General features: G+C 44.7%; 1 protein-coding gene across 2 annotated transcripts in view; it reads right to left on the reverse strand.

The window, feature by feature from the left end:
- LY75 (lymphocyte antigen 75) overlaps nt 1-16,873 on the reverse strand; it is a 79,394-nt gene extending 62,521 nt beyond the window's left edge. The window contains exons 1-2 of one of the 2 annotated variants that reach the window (XM_075829346.1): nt 16,693-16,873; nt 5,688-6,056 (exon numbers count right to left, since the gene is read on the reverse strand). In XM_075829346.1, the coding sequence (XP_075685461.1) occupies nt 5,688-6,056; nt 16,693-16,804 (481 nt within the window). In that variant the 5' untranslated portion in view covers nt 16,805-16,873. The remainder of the gene's footprint in view (nt 1-5,687; nt 6,057-16,692) is intronic. The other variant, XM_075829347.1, reaches the window with a different exon arrangement.
- Nucleotides 16,874-17,403: the final 530 nt, after the last annotated feature.

The following is a 17,403-nucleotide window of genomic DNA, read 5'->3' on the forward strand; positions in this document are numbered from 1 at the left end:
TGGATCCAATTCTGTTTTTGGCTTAAAAAAAATGCATGCAAAATCTGCACTGTGTGAACAAGGCCTAAGGCCCAATGCAATCGACGCGTATTACGTGCGGCAAATCCGCAGCAAATTAAAGTGCCAGTATAGTCAAAAATTAGAGGAAATCTCATTTACACGCTGCAGTATTTTTTTTCGGGATGGAAATTGACCTGCAGTGCGTATTTTATAATCCGCAGCATCTCCATTTACAGTGCATTTCCACTTGCGAGTTGTATCTGCCTAGTGCAGAGGAAAATCGCAACAAAACCCGCAGCATGAAAACGCACCGAAAAATGCATCAAAACCGCACGATTAGGTGCATTTCTTACTTGCGAATTTCCGATGTATTTTCCGCAGCAAAATACACAACGTGTGCATGTATCAGAGTGCATAGCAGTTTTGGCTCGTCAGTTTCACCCAGTTTAAAGAGTCTCGGTCACCACATTATAAGTGGCCTATATTGTACATGATGTGATCGGCGCTGTAATGTAGATTACAGCAGTTTTTTATTTATAAAAACGATAATTTTTGACGGAGTTATGACCTATATTAGCTTTATGCGAATGACTTTCTTAATGGACAACTGGGCGTGTTTTACTATATGTTGTACAGAGAAGTGTATGACGCTGACCAATCAGTGTCATACACTTCTCTCCATTCATTTACACAGCACTAGCGATATAGCTATATCACTATGTGCAGCCACATAAACACACTATAACATTACTGCAGTGTCCGGATAATGAATATACATTACCCCCAGCCAGGACGTGATGTGTATTCAGAATCCTGACATGTCTAGCATCTGTGAGATTTACAGCATAGCAGGCGTAGTCTCGCGAGATTACGCTGTAAGCGGTCATTCACAGCAAGATCTCGCTGTGCCGTGCTGTAAATCACAGAGAAGTGGTCAGGATTCTGAATACACATGACGTCCTGGCTGGAGGTAATGTATATTCATTGTCAGGACACTGCAGTAATGTTATAGTGTGTGTATGTGGCTGCACATAGCGATATAGCTATATTGCTATGTGCTGTGTAAATGAATGGAGAGAAGTATATGACGCCGATTGGTCAGCGTCATACACTCCTCTGTACAACGCCCACTTGGTCAAAAACTAAAACACGCCCACTTGGCCATTAAGAAAGTCATTAGCATAAAGCTAATATAGGTCATAACTCCATCGAAAATGATCATTTTTCTAAATAAAAACCACTGCTGTGATCTACATTACAGCGCCGATCACATTATGTACAAGATAGGCCACTTAGAATGTGGTGACAGAGCCTCTTAAACTCAGGATAGTTAACCCCTTCCCGCATTATGACATGCACGTACGTGACTGATCGCACAGGCACAGAATTCCCTTGCAGAAATACTGCAGCGTTTACGCTATATGGAAAACCAGCCTAAGGTCCAGTTCTCACAATTTTTTGGCGCCGATTTTGAAGCGTAAAACGGAGTCTGAATCAGCGCCAAAAAATCTCTGCAACCGTCTCCCATTGATTTCAATAAGAAGCGGAGGCGCCGCACACTGTTCCGCCTCTTACCTCCCATTGAAATTAATGGGATGCAGAAAAAGCGTTTTTCGCAGCGTTTACCCATGAAGCTCAATGGCTGAAGGAATTTTGAGACTTTTTTTTTTTTTCCTGTCTGCAAAATACTCTATGTGAACAGGGCCTTAGGGTGCAGTCACATGTGGCAGATTTTGTTGCAGAAATTTTCTGGAAAATCAGTTAAAGTCATCTAAAATCCACACACCTGTTGCTGAAACTACCCCATTCAGATGAATGGAACAGATTTTCATTTACAGAATATTTCTGCAACAAAATCTGTCTTGTGTAAATCCAGCCTAAGGCTACGTGCACACAGGGCCGGAATACGCCCTAGCGTTTACAGTGAATTCTAGCCGAAAAAATGCATTAAATTGTGATGCAGTTTTTCGGCCGAAATGTCCGTAGAGCACCTAAAAAAAACAAAAACACATACCCTCTGATGTCCTGCAGACCTGCCTCCTGGGGTGACGTTTTATCCCATGTGACCACTGCTGCCGGTGATTAGCTGCAGCGATCACATGGGATGAAACGTCATCACAAGAGGTAGGTCTGGACGAAGAAGAGAATTCTGCATAAGTTGCGTTAATCAGCTACCAGGAAAAAGAAGCCTCCGACTCCCATTCAAATAAATGGGAGGCGGAATTTTGCGCTGGAATCCACCTGCAAAACCCATCATGTGAACATACCCTAAGATTTCCGGTTGTAGATGGAACACCTTGGACCTGGTCCTGACCCGTAATGAAATATGTATAATTAAAGTAGATCCACCCAAAAATGTCTAATTGTTGAAGTGCCCTTTGTTTACCATAAACACGCTAAGTGTTGGGGTGGAGATCGATTTCTAAGTACAGGTTCACCTTTGTTCAACTTTTTATGACTATACAGCCATTTCCTCGACAGTTTAAATGCTAAAACTCTGGCGGACTGCAGCTGCCACTAGAAGGAGCTTAGAGCATATAGTTTATACAATGAACATAATAAAACTGTAGACGATAAGCTCCCTCCAGTGGTGGTTGAAGGTAGCCAAAAAAAATAAATAAATAAATTACCATTTACTCTGATTCTATGCAGGAGGATTTGCAGCTCTGTATCAAAAAATAAAAAGTCCCGGCCGACATGAACACACATTAAGAAATCAATGGGTACATAAGTTTAGACCATAATATAACAGGGTACTAAATGGTAAACATTCACTTTAAGATTGCGTTCATAGATTGCACCTTTTGAATATGGATCCTAAAGGGGGAGGAGCTGGGTTCACACAGAGTTTTTTGCAGGCAGAAATTCTGCCTCAAATTTCCGTTTTGGAATTTTGAGGCAGATTTTGCTCTGCCTGCACGACGATTTTCGCTGCGTTTTTTGCCCGCGGCCATTGAGCGTCATGGGCAAAAAACACAGTGAAATACGCTTTCTCTGCCTCCCATTGATGTCAATGGGAGGTCAGAGATGTAAATGCTCGAAGATAGGGCATGTCCCTTCTTTTTCCGGCTTGCAGAAATCAATGGGAGGCATTTTCGGACGTTTTTTGGCGCGGTTTCCGCATCAAAAAACTCAGTGTGAACTGACCCTATACTGTTTTGGGCACAAAATACAACACTTGAACTGAACCAAAATGTCACCGTAAGTTGTGCAAGAAAACTTTTTAGCTACAAAATGCACAGTGCTAAATACATCCAGAACAAAGTTTATCGCCCTCATCACTTATATACTAATCTAGCCGCAGCCTGCCTGTGACTATAGTTTATTAAGCATAAACCGCAAATCAAGGTAAAGCACAAACCTCCTGAAAACAACTTATAAACAGCGCACCGGAGACAAAAAGCTTGCGAACAAAAGTTTTCTAAGCAATAAATAAAACGCACCCACACATATATAGACTTCTAACAAAACTGACAACAGTACTAAGGTGCAGGCAATAAAAAACGATCTGTAAACATACAAGATCACCCCGTACAGAGTCTGCAGAGGAGGCTGCCAGAGAAATTCAGGGGAAAAAAAACAATGCAACAGCATCGGAAACATGAAAACTGTCCATCGGACAATGGTCTGGCTCCCCTATAGAAATCAGATGTTTGTGACGTACGCCAGGAAAGCTCCCGATGTACACGCTAAACGTGCCCATAGGGCTCCATTAGCATGACAGAGGCCAAAAGAGTGTCATTTTTAGAATCCGTCGGGCTGGTATACAGAAGTGTCCTCCCTTACTTTCTCTATAAATTAGCCAGGATGTATGGGGGCGAGATGTTAAACAAACATGTAATAATTTTTTATTTTTTTTGAAAGTATATTGACAGGCACCATCCGTTACACGCTCACACTCGAAAGTTAAAATATACGTCAAAAGTCATCCAGTAAAAAAATGTATATGTTAAACGTTTTTGTTTTTTTTTAACACGGAAGTCTACGGGCAAAAGGCATCTGTCAGCAATCCTTCGCCCATAGACTCCCATGTTAAAAAAAACATCTGTAAGTCAGTATACCATTTTTTTGAGGTATGGAATAGTGTAGTAATTTTCACTATTCCATACAACGGGATCCTGTAAAAAAAACGTATCTGTTAAACATATCCTATAATAGTCTATTGGTGATGGATGCCACTGTAAGGGCTTATTAATACAAACGGGTGGCAAATCGAACGTGAAAAACACTCGTTTTTCACCACCGATTTGCATCTGTGCAGGACCCATTTTCACAGATCCCTCATAGACTTGTCTATTGAAAGATCAGTGAAAACGTGCAGAAAAAGGACACATCCTATTTTTTCACAGGCCGTTCACACGGTCCGTTAAAAAAAAAACAAAACAAAAAACGACAAAAAACAAACTGCCGTGTGAATAGCCCCATAGAGGTACATTCATTTTAATATAACCGTGTGACAGCCATTAGAGAGAAGAAAAAAAAAAACAAAAAAAAAAAAAAACTTCCTCCAGTAGTCACAGCAGGCTCCCCCTTCTGATCACAGCAGAGCACCGCCCTATTGTAAGCTGCTGTACGTAGCTTCCTGCATCTATTATCAGTGACCAATGCAGGAGGCGCGTACAGCTTTGTCATTATAGGTTTTTGGTGGCTTCTGCTAGGAGAGATGGAGCTTGATGTTGTCAGTGACCGCATCCAACTCCATGTAAATCAGCACCAGATGAAAGAACTTGGCCGCCGAATTAAGGGGCAGGAAGCAAGACCCGCGGATTTTCGAGTTACTGTGGCGACCTGATTTTGTCCAGATAGATTTAATCTAGAATCCGATCAGACAAGTAATGGTTTCTGGCACAGAAGTGCTAGATAATCTGGAATCTCCCACAGAAGACGGAACAGAGATAAAGGATTAGGGAGTCACATTATATTATAAAACACAGTGCTGGTAGCAGATGTGATGTAAAAGTTGTATTTGGGACGTTCTTGCCAAATTCTCTACCCCAATTTCAAATATATTTTGGCAACAAAAGCTGTCAACTATCCCAAACAAAGAAAAAACCTGTCTGTTAAAATTCACTGGAAATTATATACCCTGTGCTGGACCAAAGTTACACAAAACTTCCTTTAACTTATTAAATTCAAAAATAAACAATATAGTTATACCAAGAAATGAGACTGTGTATCGCCAACAATATAGATAAGACTTTGTTCACACCTCCGTTAGTTTTTTCCCATCAGGCTTGAGTAGTTTATTGACGGTCAGAGTAGCGTAGTATGCTGTATTGTTTCCAGCAGGAAAAAAAAATTATACCTAACAGAAACAGGACAGATCCATTATAAGTGAAAGGAGAAAAAATAAAACTGGTCTGTCAGAACTGATATCAGTAAAAACGGAAATCATCACGCATGATACCGCGTAATTGAGATTACACATGATACATATTGCTGATAAAGTGCAAGTGCATAAAAAAATATCAAAGTAGAAACCATATAATACAGCAAACACCAGACCTAAAAAAAACCAACATATATAAATAGTAAGGTATGAATCAAAAGCAAGTGCAAAGTATTGGTAAAGTCCTGCGTTCACCCACTCATTAGACAGTATATCTGTACGGTCTCTTTTTAAATTATTTTAACATTTCTGATCTGAATAAAAATATTTATCTATAACCCCAAATAACCCCACATACCATGGTAAGGAATATCACATATTGCCTCGGCTTTCCCGTTCTGTCTCCATTCATCCTTGGTCTTCATTGTTACAGTGACACTTTTATTCTTTACACTTAGTCCATATCCGGAGGCACCAGACACACTGCGACCTTCACAACGCCACCACAACATTAGCGTGGAGTCACAAGAGTCCAACTTCACAGGATCCTGAGGTTTAGAAACGTCAACTCCAAGGCACTTTTGAGTTCCCAGGTTGAAGAGACGATGACCGGAGCCCCATTTCCAGAATGAATTATTGGTTTGCGAGCAATTTGCGATGGATAGCCGATCATTCTCCGCTGTAAGGCACTTATTGGACTGATCGTGGAGAATTTCAAACGTGTGGTCTACAGAGAAAAATAATGTGGGAGTTTAATACAAATATTATGCAAAATGAAATAAGAGAGGATATAGAAAATCAGAAGTTGGCTGTGGGCCCTGGCCACCAGGGGGGGATCACCCTTGCGGGACCTGGCCACCAGGGGGAATCACCCTTGCGGGACCTGGCCACCAGGGGGAATCACCCTTGCGGGACCTGGCCACCAGGGGGAATCACCCTTGCGGGACCTGGCCACCAGGGGGAATCACCCTTGCGGGACCTGGCCACCAGGGGGAATCACCCTTGCGGGACCTGGCCACCAGGGGGAATCACCCTTGCGGGACCTGGCCACCAGGGGGAATCACCCTTGCGGGACCTGGCCACCAGGGGGAATCACCCTTGCGGGACCTGGCCACCAGGGGGAATCACCCTTGCGGGACCTGGCCACCAGGGGGAATCACCCTTGCGGGACCTGGCCACCAGGGGGAATCACCCTTGCGGGACCTGGCCACCAGGGGGAATCACCCTTGCGGGACCTGGCCACCAGGGGGAATCACCCTTGCGGGACCTGGCCACCAGGGGGAATCACCCTTGCGGGACCTGGCCACCAGGGGGAATCACCCTTGCGGGACCTGGCCACCAGGGGGAATCACCCTTGCGGGACCTGGCCACCAGGGGGAATCACCCTTGCGGGACCTGGCCACCAGGGGGAATCACCCTTGCGGGACCTGGCCACCAGGGGGAATCACCCTTGCGGGACCTGGCCACCAGGGGGAATCACCCTTGCGGGACCTGGCCACCAGGGGGAATCACCCTTGCGGGACCTGGCCACCAGGGGGAATCACCCTTGCGGGACCTGGCCACCAGGGGGAATCACCCTTGCGGGACCTGGCCACCAGGGGGAATCACCCTTGCGGGACCTGGCCACCAGGGGGAATCACCCTTGCGGGACCTGGCCACCAGGGGGAATCACCCTTGCGGGACCTGGCCACCAGGGGGAATCACCCTTGCGGGACCTGGCCACCAGGGGGAATCACCCTTGCGGGACCTGGCCACCAGGGGGAATCACCCTTGCGGGACCTGGCCACCAGGGGGAATCACCCTTGCGGGACCTGGCCACCAGGGGGAATCACCCTTGCGGGACCTGGCCACCAGGGGGATCACCCTTGCGGGACCTGGCCACCAGGGGGATCACCCTTGCGGGACCTGGCCACCAGGGGGATCACCCTTGCGGGACCTGGCCACCAGGGGGATCACCCTTGCGGGACCTGGCCACCAGGGGGATCACCCTTGCGGGACCTGGCCACCAGGGGGGGGATCACCCTTGCGGGACCTGGCCACCAGGGGGGGGATCACCCTTGCGGGACCTGGCCACCAGGGGGGGGATCACCCTTGCGGGACCTGGCCACCAGGGGGGGGATCACCCTTGCGGGACCTGGCCACCAGGGGGGGGATCACCCTTGCGGGACCTGGCCACCAGGGGGGGGATCACCCTTGCGGGACCTGGCCACCAGGGGGGGGATCACCCTTGCGGGACCTGGCCACCAGGGGGGGGATCACCCTTGCGGGACCTGGCCACCAGGGGGGGGAATCACCCTTGCGGGACCTGGCCACCAGGGGGGGGGGGGATCACCCTTGCGGGACCTGGCCACCAGGGGGGGGGGATCACCCTTGCGGGACCTGGCCACCAGGGGGGGATCACCCTTGCGGGACCTGGCCACCAGGGGGGGATCACCCTTGCGGGACCTGGCCACCAGGGGGGGATCACCCTTGCGGGACCTGGCCACCAGGGGGGGGGGATCACCCTTGCGGGTCCTGGCCACCAGGGGGGGGGGGATCACCCTTGTGGGGCCTGGAAGATTCAACACGTAATAAATAATTTACAGACACCTTAGCGATTGGTGGTTTAACCCCTTCCCGACATTTGACGTACATGTACGTCATGGAAAGTACTGACTTCCCGCATCTTGCCGTACATGTACGTCAAACGTTTGGCACCGGCTCAGAAGCTGAGCCGGTCCCATCATCACCGGATCTCAGCTGTATCTTACAGCTGACATCCGACTGTAACGGCGGGGACCGAAATTAGCTTCGATCCGCGCCATTAACCCCTTAAGTGCAGCGCTCAAACGCGATCGCTGCACTTAAGGTGTTTGCAGCTCATCGGAACCCCAGTAATGAAATTGCCGGGGTTCCGGTGGCTGCAATGGCAACCGGAGGCCTAATACTGGCCTCCCGGTCTGCCTAGCACCGAAGCCGGTCAAGATCCGCCCGGCGGCGGAGCCTGATCGGCTTCCGTAGCTGCCGGCAAGATGGCGCCGGGTCAGGAGCTGATCCGGCGTCATCAGCGGTGGAAGTCAGCTGTACTGTACAGCTGACATCCACCTGTAACGGCAGGAACCGGAGCTAGCTCCGATCCCTGCCATTAACCCCTTCGATTCAGCAATCGAAAGCGATTGCTGCATCGTAGCGGTTACAAGCAGATCGCCAGCCCTGACAGGCAATCGGGACTGGCGACTGCTGTTATGGCAACAGGAGACACAATGGTCTCCTGCTCTGCCATTACGGAAGCCGATTTAGGCCCCGCCGGGAGGCGAAGCCTAAACGGCTTGCTGTCAGTGAATGACTGACAGATCTAATACATTGCACTACATAGGTAGTGCAATGTATTAGAAAAAAATAAATCTGACCGTTGGACCTTCAAGTCCCCTAGTGGGACTTGAGAAAAAGTGTAAAAAAAGTATAAAAAAGTGTAAAAAAAAGTGCAAAAAATAAAAGTTTGAAAACAATAAAAGTTTCAAGTAATCAAATAACACACAATCCCCCTTTTACTCTTATCAAGTCCTTTATTATTGAAAAATAATAATAAACCATATGTATTTGGTATCGCCACGACCGTAACGACCGGAGGTATCAAAATATTATATTATTTATTGCACGCGGTGAACAGCGTAAAAAAAACCCGTAAAAAACGTTACCAGAGTTTGTTTTTTAGTCACTTTGCCCTACAAATATTACAATAAAAAGTGATCAAAAAGTCGCACGTATCCAAAAATGGTACCTATAAAAACTATAGCTCGTCCCGCAAAAAACAAGCCCTCACACAGCTCCGTCGACAAAAAAATTAAAACGTTATGGTTCTCACAACTTGGCGACAGAAAAAATACATTCTTTTTACAAAAGTAATTTTATTGTGCAAAAAGTTGTAAAACATAAAAAAGTTCTATAAATGAGGTATCGCCGGAATCGTACTGACCCGCAGAATAAAGGTAACATGTAGTTTATAATGCGTGGTGAACTCTGTATAAAAAAAAACCAAAAAAAGCTGTGCCAGAATTGCGTTTTTTGGTTTACCTGGCATCCCAAAAAATAGGATAAAAGGTGATCAAAAAGTCACATGTACCCCAAAATGGTACCAATAATAACTACAGCTCGTCCCGCAACAAACCAGCCCTCATACCGCTACGTCTATGAAAAATAAAATTAGTTATGGCTCCAATAAGTCAGGAAATAAAAAAATATGCAGTTGTGCCCGAGGAGAACATTTCTTCTGTTTCAAGAGGCGATTTATCAAGGACCTAAAATTAGGGAACCAGGAAGGGAGGGCCCAATCATATCCGATGGAAGCGACGGTGCCCGTATTATACCAGGATAATACTTTCCCAGCAAAATTCCCCAAACTACAAAGGCGCGGAGTGTGGACCAAAAGGGGGATAAGAAATGACACCATTTATCAGTGCGACACCGGCCTGTGCAGAAAGGATTGCTTCACAGCGTAACACACATCTATGGATTATTTTTATTTTTTTATACCACCTGACTATGCCCCTTATATACTCCGCCCCGCTTACATGTACCCCCACATTATAAAACACCAGCAATACTCAAACAAATATAGTACCAAGCAAAATCCGCTCTCCAAAAGCCAAATGGTGCTCCCTCGGCCCTGAACCCTACAGCGTGCCCAAACAGCAGTTTCCTTCAACATATATGGCACCGTCATACCCGTGAGAATCCTTTTAACAATTTTTGTGGTGTGTGTCTCCAGCGTCATAAGCTGGGCATGACATATTTGCCACTGAATGGCATATCTAGGGAAAAATATAAATTTTTAATTTGCACCATCCGCAGCGCATTCATTTATGGAAAAGACCTGTGGGGTGAAAATGCTCACTACACCCCTTAATAAATGCCTTGAGGGGTGCAGTTCCATAATGGGGTCACTTATCAGGGGTTTCTTTTTATTATTTCACATCTGAGCCTCTGCAGTTGTGAACCAATACTTTGTAAATCGCCAAATTAGGCCTCCACTCCGCATGGTACTCTTCACTTCTGAGCCCTGTCATATGTCCAGACAAAAGATTAGGGCCACATGTAGGGTGTTTCTAAAACCGGGAAACACCGCATAATAATTAGAGAGCTGTCTTGTTATGGTGGCACAAGCCGGGCACCACATATTGGCATATCTATGGAAAAAAATCCCATTTTCACTCTGCAACATTGAGCGCACACTAATTTCTACAAAACACCTGCAGGGTTAAAATGCTTACTACACCCCTTGGTAAATGCATTGAGGGGTGTAGTTTACAAAATGGGGTCACTTCTGGGGGGTTTCCACTGTTTTGGGCCCACAGGTGCCCAGAAACCAATCCAGCAACATCTGCACTCCAAATGGCGGTCCTTCCCTTCTGAGCCCTGCCGTTTGCCCAAACAGCAGTTTATGACCACATATGGGGTATTGCCGTACTCGGGAGAAATAGCTTTACAAATGTTGGGTTCTTTTTTTTCCTTTATTTGTTGAGAAAATGAAAAAATTTGCGCTAAAGCTATGTCTTATTGAAGAAAAAGGACTGTTTTTATTTTCACTGCCTAATTCTAATAAATTCTATGAAACATCTGTGGGGTCAAAATGCTCACTACACCCCTAGATGCATTCTTCAAGAGGTGTAGTTTCCTAAATGGAGTCCCTTTTTGGGCGTTTTCATTGTTTTGTCCCCTCAGGGGCTTTGCAAATGTGACCTGGCCTCCGCAAATCATTCCTGCTAAATGTGATCTCAAAAAGTCAAATAGTGCTCTTTCCCTTCTAAGCCCTGCCGTGTGTCCAAACAGCCGTTTATTACCACATGTGGGGTATTGTTTTACTCGGGAGAAATTGCTTTACAAATTTTGTGGTGCTTTTTCTCCTTTAGTCCTTCTGGAAATGAGAAAAAATTAGCTAAACCTACATTTTATTTGAAAAAATGTAGATTTTCATTTTCACAGCCTACTTGCAAAAATTTCTGCAAAAAACCTGTGGGGTCAAAATGCTCACTATACCCCTAGATAATTTCCTCAAGGGGTATAGTTTCCAAAATGGGGTCACTTGTTTGGGGTTTTCACTGTTTTGTCCCCTCAGGGGCTTTGTAAATGTGACATGGCCTCCGCAAACCATTCCTGCTAAATGTGAACTCCAAAAGCCAAATGGCGCTCTTTCCCTTCTCAGCCACGCCGTGTCTCCAAACAACCGTTTATTACCACATGTGAGGTATTGTTTTACTCGGGAGAAATTGCTTTACAAATTTTGCGGTGCTTTTTCTCCTTTAGTCTTTGTGGAAATGAGAAAAAAAATCGCTAAACCTACATTTTCTTTGAAGAAATGTTGATTTTAATTTTCACGGCCTACTTCCAATAATTTCTGTAAAAAACCTGTGCGGTGAAAATGCTCACTACACCCCTAGATAATTTCCTTGAGGTGTCTAGTTTCCCAGATGGGGTCACTTTTGGGGGATTTTGACTGTTTTGGCACCGCAAGAGCCCTTCAAACCTGACATGGTGCCTAAAATATATTCTAACAAAAATAAGGCCCCAAAATCCACTAGGTGCTCCTTTGCTTCTGAGGCCGGTGTTTCAGTCCAGTAGCACACTACGGCCACATGTGGGATATTTCCTAAAACTGCAAAAACTGGGCAACAAATATTGAGTTGCATTTCTCTGGTAAAACCTTCTGTGTTATAAAAAAAATTGTATTAAAAATGTATTTCTGCAGAAAAATATGAAATTTGTAAATTTCACCTCTACTTTGCTTTAATTCCTGTGAAATGTTTAAAGGGTTAAGACATTTTCTAAATGCTGTTTTGAATACTTTGAGGGGTGAAGTTTTTAAAATGGGGTGACTTTTTTGGGGTTTCTAATATATAAGGCCCTCAAAACCACTTCACAACTGAACTGGCCCCTGTAAAAATAGCCTTTTGAAATTTTCTTGAAAATGTGAGAAATTGCTGCTAAAGTTCTAAGCCTTGTGAGGTCATAGAAAAATAAAAGGATGTTCAAAAAACGATGCCAATCTAAAGTAGACATATGGGGGATGTTAATTAGCAACAATTTTGTGTATTATAACTGCCTGTCTTACAAGCAGATACATTTAAATTGAGAAAAATGCTAATTTTTGCAATTTTTCGCTAAATTTTGGTGTTTTTCACAATTAAATACTGAACATATCGAGCAAATTTTGCCAGTAACATAAAGTCCAATGTGTCACGAGAAAACAATCTCAGAATCGCTTGGATAGGTGAAAGCATTCCGGAGTTATTACCACATAAAGTGACACATGTCAGATTTGAAAAATGAGGCTCTGTCAGGAAGGTCAAAAGTGGCTAAAGAGGGAAGGGGTTAAAAAATCAAAAGGTGAGAATGTGATGGATATTTCCATCATTAGCATCATTGCTGCCAGCGAGCAGTAAACTTTCTTCCGCTGGGCAAGAGTTGTCAGTGTTGCTAGGCAGCAATGCCCTTTATAACTGTAAATGTCGCTACCAGCACTTACAGACTGTGCCACAGACAGCAGTAATCGTTACAATCGCTTGTCCTGGGAAATTATTATGCAATTAATTTGTTTCCAAACGATGGTAACAATAACTGCCCAGTGTAAATTGATAAAAAGATTAACCACAAACTCTAATTTTTATCACGGATCTTAATCCATAGATGCAAAAATTAACGCAGCGGGCGGTGGCATTAGCAACGTAAATGCTGTTCCAACGCGACGATCGTTCATTGGTGGTTTGAAAAGATTTTCTGTTTAAATCTGGTTTTATTGTTGAAATACCATGTGGGGAATTTGTCACGTTTTCTGGCGTAGAAAAGCTGCAAAAAAGACACCAAGGCGCAAATTTCAATGCACATTACGCTACTCTTGCCACTTTTGGAAAAATAGGGCGTGGCTTAACAAAAGACTTAACACGACCCGGCAAAGTTATTATAATGGACGTAGAAAACTGGTGTGAATTAAAGCGGAAATCTATAGATTTAGTTCTGTGGGGCATAGGAAGGTAGTAGAGGTACTTTACACCCCCATCGGACAATTAGGCCGGAATCACACGAGCGTGTGCATTTTGCGCACACAAAAAACGCAGCGTTTTTTTGCACGTTGCACTTCCGTGTCAGTGTTGGCTGCGTGATTTTCACACATATGCCATACTTATGACACACGGTTTTGAAAAATAAATGAAGTGCTTTTATTTTTTCCTTCATTTCTTTATCTACTGTTGCGCGACACACGGAAGTGCTTCCGTGTGCCGTACGCCATTATCACACACCCATTGACTTCAATGGGTGCGTGATGCGCGAAAAATGGCCATGCATTGGACATGTTGTGAGTTTTACGCAGCGGACACACACTGCATGAAAATCACGGATTGTCTGAACAGCCCCATTCACTAACATAAGTCCGTGCAACGCACGTGATTTTCACACGCGTATCACGGATGTAATACACATTCGTGTGAATAAGGCCTTATATATATGTATACTTACCTCACTACTCCTCCCCTGCAGACCCCCCTCAGGCCCTCACTACAGGCTACGGCTCATACAATGTACTAATGCCGGGCAGCGTCAGGACGATGTATGTGACGTGGAACTGAGGACGTTGAGCGCAGCGTCGCATAAACGGCACGGATGCTGCTTGGCATCAGAATTTTGTCGCGGTCTGTAGTGAGAGCCTAAGGGGAGAAGCGAAGAGGAGCGGTGAGGTGAGAATGCAATTTTTTTAAATTTTATGTCTTATGGGAGGGGGGGCGGCCAAGGTCAAATGCGACAGGCTGGCGTACGAAACGCTAGTGTTAGTAAATTTGCCCCTATAAATATACATTGTGCCATGATTGGTTTTGATGCCCAGTAAACTTGATTGTAAAGTGTAATTCTAAATACCAGATTAGCAAACTGTATTACTTCTTTAAATAGGACCGGTCACCGCCCTGCTTTTAGTAACTTCTTGCATTCTCCATAAAACAACAATTCTGGAGAATCCTTAGTTAGAACTCTGCATTTTGTCATTGCTCTATTATTCTTCCTGGAAATGTATGGGAAAAAAAAATTTGACAACTTGATGTTACTATTCCCCTTGTCAATAGTGTGAGTCCCTACACAGACTAAACTTGTCAGCTCTGATATGACAGTGCCAGAGTGTTTTGAGACACACACCTACTGGACATGGGAAATGGTAACACCCAGTTGTCAATTTATTTACACATTTTCAGGAGGAACAATAGAGGAATGGCAGAACAGAGTTCGAAGATAAAAATGCTCCAGAATTATTTCACGGTGGACAGTTGTGTGTACATATTTTCTATATTCTGACATTCTATAGAGGCACGTTAGACGATGATATAGATGGGGGTCTGGGTGCTTAAACCCCCAATGCAGTTCGAATAAAGTCTGCTGCTTTTCTATAGGAGCTCTGCCCCCCACCCAGGCTCCGATTACCACGATTCGGCTTCATGCCTTCAGTTTGGTGGTTATTGATTGATTTACCTGGTTGGATATTTGCTGAAACAACACTAATGCTTTCCCACAAGAGTTATGAACCCCAACGAATATCAGCAATGATTATTTCACTTTTTCAAGCTCGGTACTTCTATACGTTACACGCACAGCACATGTCATTACTACTATAGTGTTTCTCCTTATATCCACCACTCGGCAAACACAAGGCAAGTCTGAACAAGAAGCCTCGGCCAGGAAGGGTGTGTGTGTGTGTGTGTGTGTGTGTGTGTGTGTGTGTGTGTGTGTGTGTGTGTGTGTGTGTGTGTGTGTGTGTGTGTGTGTGTGTGAACCCGGCGTCATCATCATATTGTCGTTATTTACTGGCACGTCAGTGTCAGGCGAGGCCGGGCACTGCTGTCAGAATCATCTCCAGGGCATTACCATTTAGAAGGTGTGAGAAGAGGACTCAAGGGTGGGGCATTGAGGAATGTGGCACCACAACTGAACTTCGCCATACAACAAATAAAATGGCAGTAAACTTCTGTAAATAACAAAACTGATAAATTTCAATTCTTTTTAATGCAATTAAAGCACTGATCCGTTGCGGTCCATTTGTCCACAAAAAACTTTTGTTGTGAATCGGGTGTCATCAGGATTCATAACAAAAAAAAAATGTCACCAGTTTGTGAAGCCGCAAAACCGGACCGTAAAACGACTTGTCCTGACATTGGCAGCCCCCACACGAATCCATGATCACGTTCGTGTGCATGGGGCCATAGAAATTAATAGGTCTGTGACCCATCTGCAAAACTTTGTATAGCACAGACAAAAAAAAAACAAAAAACTATAGTTGTGTGCATGGGGCCTAAGTTCACGTTGTCTAAATCTTACCCAGTTTAGTCAATCTGCCCCATTGTCCTCCATCTACAAAGTCACAACGCTACAAAGTAGCGGTAAGTGGCATGGGCAGTATACGTTATATATCGTGTCGCATTTAAATGTTTATGTTCATTTGTGGACTAGCACCCTATGGACTGGAAACCACACAAATCTGTCATATGACATTGGCGGCGGGTGCGATGTACAGACCCATGGAAACAATGCTTAGGAACCTCTTATGGACCTCGGGACATCAGCGCTGGCGTTCCCCACATTGTCGGTATGTATGTGCTTGCACATGTATACACAAGTTATGTTCGTAGATGAAGTAGATGTCAGTCCAATAGTCCAGGATTTACGATAATGCAGCAACTTGTCTATGCCCAGGACGTCACATTACGAACCGTACTTGTGTACACACAACAGGGGGGGGGGGGGGGGACGCCCTAATTTGGATTTTTTTGGTGAGCACATGACTCAGCTATACGTCACGTATAAAAAAAACAAAAAAAAAGTTGGATATATCACACGACGCCACCATTGTCAAGTCTGCAATTGCTTCTGAAGTATTCAAACCACACATAAAGGTCATGGCGAAATAGAATTACACCAGATTTCCCATACATCATAAAATAATATTATTATATATGCCAGTAAGAACTTTCATGTTCTCAGACACATTAACCCTTCCCATTCCACTGCTCTATGTGACCTCAGGAACCGACCAGCACAACCATAACCTCTGATCCTTACAAACATGACATGACTTCTCTATCAGTGATGTAGTAGAGCTGAATTGGTCATTTAACCCTTGGATAAGAAGTGCATTGTGAGAACTGTAAAATAATATCATTGTAGTTGGTTTACCAGCAGTCCTATGTAAAACAGAAGGGCCAAATGACAAAGTCGCCTGTACTATATTTGTACCTAGAAACACAACACAAAGAGCGTGCAAGTTACAGGAGACCATGCAAGCAGGAAAGTGGAGGCAGCGCAGCGCACAAGCTACAACATACGTGAGAGATATAATGTAATACTGTTACCTCCGTGCAGAGACGAGGCAGAGCCTGGCACAACCGTCCACACTATCAGCACCAGGCACCGCAGCCGCTGCAACCACCCGGCTCCCATTATAAACCCACCCGACCGCACCATTCACAACAACAGACAACACCCTCCTCCCAGCACTTTGGAGATAGACTGCAAGTCCCCGCCCGCACAACGGCCCTGACAGCCGGGCAGCCACAGGATTTTTCTGATTGGCCACAAAAACGCGTCATCTGTTGTCATGTGGATATTTCCAAAGAGTTTGCCGACCGACTCTCCTGAGGCGTTCAGGCTTGAGGCGGCCTCTTTATCTCTAGAAATCTCTTCGCTAATACTTGTAATAAATGCAGCAATATTACACAGCAGAATGAGATGAGACATATCTTGTAAAATAAGTAAATAAATAAAAACCCAGTTAACCCCTGCCCGCCGCAGCCCCTTTTCAGATTTTCATTTTTGTTTTTCCTCCCTACCTTCCAAAAGCCGTAACTTTTTTTATTTTGCTGTCGATATAGTCCTATGAGGGCTTGATTTTTGCGGGACGAGTTGTAGTTTTTCGTAGCACCATTTATTTTGCCATATAATGTACTAGGAAACAGGAAAAAAATTATTTGTGGGGTAGAAAATTAAAAAACCAGCGATTCCTCCATTGTTTTTTGCGCGTCGTTTTTACGGAATTCACTGTGCAATTAAAACAACATGTTAAC

This window comes from Rhinoderma darwinii, chromosome 6, assembly GCF_050947455.1.
Source record: "Rhinoderma darwinii isolate aRhiDar2 chromosome 6, aRhiDar2.hap1, whole genome shotgun sequence".
Classification (NCBI taxonomy): domain Eukaryota; kingdom Metazoa; phylum Chordata; class Amphibia; order Anura; family Rhinodermatidae; genus Rhinoderma; species Rhinoderma darwinii.